This window comes from Trachurus japonicus, chromosome 23 (assembly GCF_045865225.1).
Source record: "Trachurus japonicus isolate A0001 chromosome 23, Traja_1.0".
Lineage (NCBI taxonomy): Eukaryota > Metazoa > Chordata > Actinopteri > Carangiformes > Carangidae > Trachurus > Trachurus japonicus.
Window position 1 is genome coordinate 7,811,952 of NC_140929.1, and position 9,381 is coordinate 7,821,332.

Here is a 9,381-nt window from a genome sequence, read left to right on the forward strand (position 1 = left end):
TCAGCTGTAGCCTATGCGCCCATTGTTTGTAGTTTAAATAATTAAGCCTGTCAGCCAAAGTCAAGTGTGAGTCTTCAAAGTCAATAGCCAGTCTAAAGGCTGTAGGTGTTCTCTCCAAACAAATCCCTATGGTGTACTAAACAGTATGCCTTTCCATGCAATTTTCATTTCAAATGTGGCTTTATGGGAGCACATGCAAATTTGTGGTGTTGACCTTTCCATTCTCGTCCTGGGCTGGCTCGAGGTTTCCCTTTTTTTTGTCATCCAGGCCCTCTCCAGGCTTGAGATAACAAGAGACGGACAGTGTATCCCTTATCCCTTAGGCAAAAAAGGTTATGTCAATTTTTTCTAAACACAGAAAATACCACAGACATGCCCAAAAGCACAGCGGCCATCTTTCCAAAAGATTTATGAGTGTGTAAATCTCTTATTATGTTCATAAGTTATGAGGGTTATAATTGTGCTTAAACCAAACCATATACAACTATCAATCTATCTGTTCATGTGTAGGCTACATTACACAGTTAGTCAGTGTATATGTAGGCTACTTATTGGCTATTTGTATAGGCATAATTTAATTTACAAAGTTGTATGAATAGATAAACCATGAAAAACTGCACTGTCTTTTGTGTAGATGCTGATTATATCAGATGATTTACGAAATCTGCTTTGTTAAAAACACACTTCACTGAGGCAAAGGGGTATAATTTTCCAAATGTAACTTGTTGAAACTGGACTTTAATGTCCATAAAGGATTCATTTTTTTAAACATTAAGTTAGTCATTGGCAAAACAAAATAGTTGATCATATCTCCAAAGAATCTGTAAAAATGTTTTACAGAGACACCCCAGAGTAGGACACTGCAGGAGTTTTATCTTACTCAAAAAGTTGCAGAAGTAAATGACCAGATTCATACAGTGTCTTCATGATAGTTAGTTTTTGCTGGATTAAAAAAAATGGATTAAATAGATTTAAAAAAAGAAGATAAATAAGACTTAAAAATCACTATCAATAGCATGTCTTCCAATAAAGAGGTTTTAAGCAGCTGAAAGAGAAACAGAATGTCTTTGTGGCTTGCACGTGCCAACACAAACGAAGATCCTCTTCAGGTATTCAAGTTGTTATTATAAGATAAACAACAAGGTCACTCAGGTGAGAATGACAAGGATGTTTGTTTTAATAGACAGACAAATGTTGGCAGAGAGACTCCACACTGTATAAGCTCATAGTGAACGTGGAGAGGGAAAGCTGGTACTGCCCTCCAGTGGTTATATAATATGTAACATCACAGTGCTGCAGGGTAAATACACACACACTGAAGATACATTATGTTAGCCTAGAAATCTAGATGCACCCTAGCGGCAGCAAATATATTTGCTCCGCAGGTGGGTCTAGAAACGAGCCATAGGAACTTTTTGAGTCTCGAACACCGTTTGTGTTCACCAATCACAGCGCTCTATCTGTTTAGAGAGTCGTTGGGCGGGCGATGACGATATACATTTTAATTGGCTTGTCAGGCTAACGTCACCCTGCTCTTTGCTCTGATTAGTCGTAGCGCTACCCTATTGCGTGCAGAGGCAGTTTGAAAGACAGCCTTCATCCCGCCCCCTGGATTGAGCCGAGGTCTACCGGCTATCTATGTTCAACCTTACAGCAGTTTATGGCTTTACACAATGATGTCATTTTAAAGGGACATTAATGGTGCACCTAATGTAGAAATAAGGGGAAGTTGGTGTGGGGTTTATATATTGGAGGAGCTTTATACCTATGTTATGTCATAGTGATGTCATCAGGGTTATTATGGTCTGGGGTTGAGACCTTTGAGACAGACAATATGGGAGATGTTTACTCTGAAATATAGGAAAAGAAGATCTAAGGAAATTTTGCTTTCTGTTCCATTATGGGAATTGTAGGATTTAGATGGACTGCACCTTTAACCTCTTTTCAAGTGCAAAGGCACGTGTAAAGGGTTAAGCCAAATTAAAGTGATATACCAGGTTCATAAAATAGACTTATGTAATAAAAAAAGAAACACCTGCCCATGGCGATACAATATTTTATTATTGCTGATTAACTTTCAAACCCTCATGGACAAGGAAATCGCATACATCACAATAATCAATCAAGATAAGCCCGAGGTCATATCACTGGGGGTGATAAAGAGCAGTTTGTTTTAATATCACCCATTAAAGTGCACAAGTACAAAAACAGATAAAGTCTGGCTCTGTGCAATAAGAATATATTTAATCATTTATGTGTTTCTCCTCTTCTCTTTCTACGCTTACGTTGTGTGCACCAAGGCAGAGGATTACAGTAAATTATAGAAAGGACAAGAGATGAATAGATAGGAGGGCAGATAAGGAACAGGACAAGAAAAGATAAAATGTCTGCAAAGGTTTCTTGTCATCCAGGTCACTGGAAAACCAGAGAGTCTGACAAATCCTCTTGAATGAGGATTCAGGACCGTCCAGTTGGCTTCATCCTCAGCTTTGTTGAGCCGTTATCACCTGGCCAGATAGTGCCCACTGATATCTGAAGGAGTAGCTGAACCTTAAACCTTCCTTTTGATTATATAATCTCAATTAGAGGAGGTCACTCGGCTACTGACAGAAGTGTCTGTACCTTTACCTGGCTTCTGCTGCTGCTACTGCTGCTGCTGCTGCTGCCAGGGCACAAGCACATAGAAGCTGCACAGACTCGCACACGCTACAACCACAGAGACAGAAGGAGAACAGGCTGCCAGGCTGCCAGGCAGACTCACAGTCGGACGGAGAGGAGCGCACATAACCATGGGCTGCTGCAACAGAAGGTGTGGGCTGTTAGCCGGAGCTGTGATTGCTGTAGCCATCCTGGGAGGCGTCATTGAGGGGACAGTGAAGAAGGTATGGTGCTCCAATTTCACCCGGGGTCGGAGGATATGGGGAGTGACAGAGTGTATGTGTGTGTGTGTGTGTGAGTGTGTATTCAGAGATCAAGGTGAATCTGGAGAAACGGGAAGGCAAAAACAGGAATTCCTGCTTTCATCCATCAAAAGAAGATCAGCTGTGATTCATTTTTAGAAACTGAAGAGAGAAAATTAGTGATTGAGACATTTTTTTTGTTTTTCTGGAAAAAATAACATCCACCTAGTTCATGTATCAGCAGGGCAGCTGGCCTGCTGACAGTCTTGAGGCATGTTAAAAATAGACTGTCTGTCTGTGGGGTTTAGGAAGCCGCCATTGAGCCTGGAACGACAGCTCGCGAGAACTGGGTGGCTACAGGGGCAAAGGTGTACAGGCAGTTCTGGTTTTTTGACGTGAAAAACCCTCAAGAGGTTGTAAAGAATGGCGCCATTCCAGTGGTTTCGGAAAAAGGTCCTTACACGTACAGGTAAGGTCAAGTTGTTTACTTCTTTTAGCTTTGCTTTAACACAGTGTGCCTCAGACTTTTGAGATGTACTCTCACTCCGTCGTGCTGTCTTCTCTTCCCACATCCAGGACAAGATATCTTCCCAAAGAGAACATCACGTTCAACCCAAATAATACTGTCGCCTTCCTGCTGCCTCAAGGCGCCATCTTCGAGCCGTCCATGTCAGTGGGACCAGAGGAAGACAGTGTCACCACCCTCAACCTGGCTGTGGCTGTAAGTTGACCCCATGGCACGGTGATTTCCAACTTGATTCAGTCCAGCTGTTAAAGAGTTACTGTTATCTACTGTTCCATGACCTACACAATTCACACTGCGCTGCCCTGTGGTGGGCTGCTTTGGTCTGATGCCACTGGTTTTAGTGATGTTTCCAGAACTTTTCGGCCCTAGACAAGGTGTTTTTGAGCTGTGAGACGTTTAAAAAGACATTTTCTCTCACAAGGTTGTTCCTTTTTATCACACAGAGCTGAAAACTAGCCTGAATTTTGCAAGAAATACTGCAGAAAAACAGCAGCCTGTATGGTTCACATATGGGCATACCCTCTGTGATGTGACCCAATGGTTTCTGAAGAGTGTTTTTGAAGCTCCGAGTGGGCTGCTGCACCGTCACCATCTTGGCATCATGGCAGATTCCACTTACCTCCCAGATAATCCCCGAAATGGGCAAAGAAAGAGGAGGGGCATGTGCGGAGCTGAGACTTTGGTACAAGCATTTGTGGCAAGCATGTAAGCTCACCCACCTGTCACTCAAATCAACCATGCTATTAATTATGCATACCTTTTAGTCTATAACATAAGTCTTAATGAGATTTATACAGTTATGTAGTTATTAAACATTCACTCTAATAGCCTACATTTGGTATGGAGAAGGAAATTAGCTTTGGAGAGTAAATCTGTTTTCACACCAGGCTGTTAACATACTCCTGGTGTAAACTGCATTGAATTTTACCATGGGAGTCTATGGGGATTGAAGAACTGCAGTTTCTGTGATGTAGTCTACTGTTTTAAAGATATAGCTACTATTCTACAGACTTGATTAGGCTATGCAACAAAGAAACCAAAAATTGCTATATTTTGCATTTTCAAATTCTTGCACAGTGGCATGCAAAAATGAAAATGCCAGAAAGTTGCCCGAGATGTAGTGTAAGCAAACCATGCTAAATTCTGTATTTATGTTGACAAAATAACAGTTTTCCAATGTAAAGACAGCCGTTGGTTAGCTGATTCATTTGCTAGAAGTTAGCTAATATGCAAAGTGCAAATTTGTACTACTTTAGGTCAGTATTTAAGACAATGTAATGTAATAAAGGTTATCATTGCTTAATCTTCTACATGTTGTTCAGCCTTGTGTTTTCTACATCCCTTGGCTACTAGACTGTATTTGGCTACTAGCCTACCAGACTGCTACAGAGTTGCAAAGTCAGCCACAATCATTAGGCCAGCATAATCTTAGCTGTCCTGAACATGTAAGTAGCCTAAATAAAATTAGCAAAATGGTTCTTCAGTAGTTTTACTGCAGGATTTTTAGGGTAGATTCAAAAGTAAGTGGAAATTATGTGTAGCCGGAAATAATGAACTAGATCTAGACGTAATAAATTTACAATGGCAGTTTTGGGAACATGTACGTTTATCTTCTTAGAAGTTCTAATATAAAGAGTAAGCACTTTCAGGAGGAGGCTTAGGCTACTTGTAATTATGCAGTAGGCTATACTGGCCATAAAAGTGGATTATTTTCTGTCTTATCTCCTGTTGTGTGCACAGTAGTTTTTTGTGTTGTGCATGTGTATCACTCTAGACCCATACTGTTGCACTTTTTAAACTGACACCAACACTCATGAATAAATTATAACTTGCTGATCTTGTTCCAAAATGTTTTTGTTTTTTTTCCTGTCAGGGTGCTTATTCGCTGATAGATCATGGATTGCTCCAGTTTATGATATTGTCCAGCGGTTCCTCCTTGTTCCAGTACCGCACAGTCAAGGAACTGCTGTGGGGTTACAGAGATCCCATGTTGAAAGGAACCGTGGGCCTGTATGATACTGTAAGTAAACACATATTTTAGCTTTATTTTATTTTTTTTTAGCAGAAACGAGATGATTTAATTAACTGAACATTTGTTCTTTAGTACAATGGCACCTATGATGGCCCCTATAATGTCTTCACCGGAAAGGACGACATCTCCAAAGTGGGAATTATTGACAGGTGGAAGGGAGAGAGGTGAGGTGAAGGGACGATCTCATTGTGTTGTGATATTTCAAGCTGTTGAATGAAATCTGCACATATCTTGATAAGTTTGTTTGTTCATGTATTTATTTTAATTTTATTAAAAAAAAACTTTAATACCGTATGTAATTTTACAAATTTGTCGGATTTCTTCCAAACAGGAGTTTACCTTTCTGGAATGACAAATACTGCAACATGATCAACGGCACAGGTGAAGCTCGTGCTAATGTCTTCTTAAAAGCTGCATATGTTTTTTTTTCAAACGCCACTTAAAACACATGTAGAACCCGATAATGTAATAAATCCCCGATAATGTAATAACCCCAATAATGTAATAAAATATTTCACTTGAGTGGATTGAAAATGTAATAAAACCTGATAATGTAACAACTTCCCAATAATGTAATAAAGTGCATTTCCCAATAATCTAATACACTCTTAACCAATAATGTAATAAAGTATTACATTAACGGGAGGTTATTATATTATCAGGTTAGTCTTCATTTCCAACCAAGTAATGGGTGATCCATTATTTGGTTTCAAGTGGTGTGTGCAAGGTTATATTTCTGTGTAAGCATGCCACAAGCTCCAGAGTGCCACCAACAGGTCAAAGTTGGACATGCATGAATGGTTAACGTTGACCCGTTCATCCGTTTTCACAAACGATGTATAACTGGAGCCCTCGGGCCAAGCTGAGGTAAACGGCTTTCCGCCTTTTTCCGCCATATTGGATTTCCGCCATCTTTGATTTCCGCCATCTTTGATTTGATCAAAAACCTTTAAAAGGCCTCTCTTGTCACAAATTTTGTCTAATCTTCTTGAAACGTCGCCCAGGTGATATTCAGATCATGACACACAAATGCCTTAAGCATTCTTCTTCAAATTCAAAGGCGCTTAGCCATGACAGCCAATCAAACTTGACATTGAGGTCGCCAAACAGGAAGTAAGCCCATTTCTCAGCAACGATTTAACAACCAAACTTGGTATATAGACTCATGACATCATCCTGGGGACACCCAAAACATCTGGTAACCTTTGACCTCTCGGCGGACACATATTCTGTCCAATCTTAATGAAACTTTGCGTATGATCTTCAGACCAAGCTGAACAAATGTGTCAAACAGATTCTTCTAAAATTTAAAAACAGCTTGGCTGTGACGGCCAACCAAATACGACAGCATGGCTGCAAAACATGGTCCATAGATTCATGACATCATCCTGGGGATACCACAAAAAAGTGTGACCTTTGACCTTGGGGGGCGCTGTGTTTAAACTGCTTTCTCTTCACATGTGTGGATTTGAAACTTATTTACTTTTTTATACTTATTATAGTACTTTAAATGTCTGCTTATACTATTACTGTTTTTACTGTTTTTTTTCTCAACGAAAACAGTTTTTTTCTAAACGAAAAAAAAATCATAAAACAAAAAAACAAAAACATTCATTCATGCTCTGGAGCTTGTGTTGCTTACACAGAAATATAACCTTGAACACACCACTTGAAACCAAGTAATGGGTGATCTCCTGTTAAATTATTACATTATTGGAGTATTATTACATTATCAGGTCCTTTGAAATGAAGACTAACCTGATAATGTAATAACCCCCTGTTAATGTAATACTTTATTACATTATTGGTTAAGAGTGTATTACATTATTGGGAAGTTATTACATTATCAGGTTTTATTACATTTTCAATCCACTCAAGTGAAATTTTTTATTACATTATTGGAGATTTATTACATTATCGGGTTCTACAACACACCTTACTGACCTTGTTTCCTCTCCTCTTCTTCTTCAGATGCCTCCTCCTTCCCTCCCTTTGTAGACAAGAAAAAGCCTCTATATTTCTTCTCGTCAGACATCTGCAGGTGATAAAAGGATTTAAGTCTGTGGGAGTAATTTCATCTGATTTAATCAAACTGTCTGACTTCTTTCCTCTCAGTAACCACTAGAGGTCAGAGCCTTCCAATACCATAAACCACAGTCTTCTTACTTGAGTCAGTCAGATTTAAAATGCTCCATTGAGCTAGGAGGTCAAGTCCTCAAAGATTCGTGAAATCACCTGTGTTGTTTTATCCTCAGGTCCGTGTCGGCCGGCTACGAGGAGAGTTTAGATCTCAAAGGGATTAAGGTGTACCGCTTCGCCCTCCAGCCATCCACCATGGCCTCCCCTACGGTCAATCCAAACAACAGATGTTTCTGCAGAGATCCAGTCACCACCAAGGACTGCACCATGGCAGGAGTACTGGACATCAGCTCTTGTCAAGATGGTCAGTTTGCATTTGGTTTACAGCATCCGAGTTTTATCAGCAGCAATTGCTCTGTAAAGTGACATTGAGACTTATCAATGTTTTCTTGTCGTCTGAACAGGAAAACCTATCTACATCTCTCTGCCCCACTTCCTTCACGGCAGTCCTTCCCTGCGACAGTCTGTTCTGGGTCTCAATCCTGATGAGAAGCACCATAAAACCTTCCTTGACGTAGAACCTGTGAGAGACTGGAGACGTTCATCTGCGTGATCTTTGACTTGAAGGGGCAGCGACTCCAACACTAATGAATTTTTGTGGTGTTTTTCCTCTTAGACGACCGGGTTCACCCTGAGGTTTGCAAAGAGAATTCAAGTGAATATGATGTATGGACCATCAAAAGTCATTACGTAAGTTCTGTTTTAGCTTTTAAATAGAAAACCTTTTGAGAAATACACTTAAATTTGCTTTCTTGACTGGAGTCAGAGGACACTGGTAGCTTAGCAAAGAGACTGAGGACAGGAGGAATCAGTTAGCCTGGTTCTGTTTAACAGAAACAAAATCTGACCACCAGCCTCTTTAACATGATGGGGAGAAAAAAAGCCTGTATATGTTTCACAATTGCAATTTGTGGTTGAGCTGGTTTTGCAAATTATTTTTTGGACCGCTAAGAAAACTGCTAAACTTCCCTTTCTTTGGCTGTAGCTCCATATTTAGCATGCCATCTATCGTGTCATCTGACTAACCTCCAGCAAGAAAACAAATGCACTTTTTATTTTATTTTTTAAGACAGAAACATGCACTGGATGCCAACTAATCAACTCTTTTCCACAGGGTTCTTAAGAAGGTCAAGGATTATACCATATTCCCTCTTGTTTGGATGAATGAGGTAAGATAAAAATAGAGCCTTGCAGTCAAGAAGTGCATTGTCTGTTTGCTCGTATTTGCATGTTAATCAGTCCTCTCTCTCTCCATCTCCTCTGTGTAACCAGACGGCGACGCTGGATGAAGAAACAGCAGACATGTTTAAGGAGATAACAAGAGACGGATAGTGTATCCCTTAGGCAAAAAAGGTTATGTCAATTTTTTCTAAACACAGAAAATACCACAGACATGTCTGAAAGCAACAGCGGCCATCTTTCCAAAAGATTTATGAGTGTGTAAATCTCTTATTATGTTCATAAATTATGAGGGTTATAATTGTGCTTAAACCAAACCATATACAACTATCAATCTATCTGTTTATGTGTAGGCTACATTATACAGTTAGTGTATATGTACTTATTGGTTATTTGTATAGGCATAATTTAATTGACAAAGTTGAATAAATAAACCATGAAAAACTGAACTGTCTTTTATGTAGATGCTGATTATATCAGATGATTTATGAAATCTGCTTTGTTAAAAACACACTTCTCTGAGGCACAGGGGTATAATTTTCCAAATGTAATTTGTTTAAACTGGACTTTAATGTCCAATCAGGATTCATGTTTTTAAACATTAA

The 9,381-nt window shown here is 39.5% G+C and overlaps 1 protein-coding gene across 1 annotated transcript; it reads left to right on the forward strand.

Moving 5' to 3' along the window:
• Nucleotides 1-2,657: 2,657 nt before the first annotated feature.
• Nucleotides 2,658-9,069, forward strand: LOC146962458 (platelet glycoprotein 4-like). The gene is made up of 12 exons (XM_085769096.1): nt 2,658-2,882; nt 3,209-3,369; nt 3,477-3,621; nt 5,300-5,446; nt 5,531-5,622; nt 5,790-5,839; nt 7,430-7,499; nt 7,714-7,901; nt 8,002-8,120; nt 8,214-8,287; nt 8,712-8,766; nt 8,870-9,069. Exons 1-12 carry the CDS (start codon nt 2,790-2,792, stop codon nt 8,927-8,929), a joined length of 1,254 nt encoding a protein of 417 aa, XP_085625222.1. The 5' UTR covers nt 2,658-2,789; the 3' UTR covers nt 8,930-9,069.
• The last annotated feature ends 312 nt before the right edge of the window (nt 9,070-9,381 follow it).

What these genes read in the sequence shown, in the direction of transcription:
- LOC146962458 (XM_085769096.1), top strand. Translation starts at nt 2,790, where the DNA reads ATGGGCTGCTGCAACAGAAGGTGTGGGCTGTTAGCCGGAGCTGTGATT. An exon ending in CATCAGCTCTTGTCAAGATG is followed by an intron (nt 7,902 to 8,001) that starts GTCAGTTTGCAT and finishes TCGTCTGAACAG; the next exon opens with GAAAACCTATCTACATCTCT. An exon ending in CTCTTGTTTGGATGAATGAG is followed by an intron (nt 8,767 to 8,869) that starts GTAAGATAAAAA and finishes CTGTGTAACCAG; the next exon opens with ACGGCGACGCTGGATGAAGA.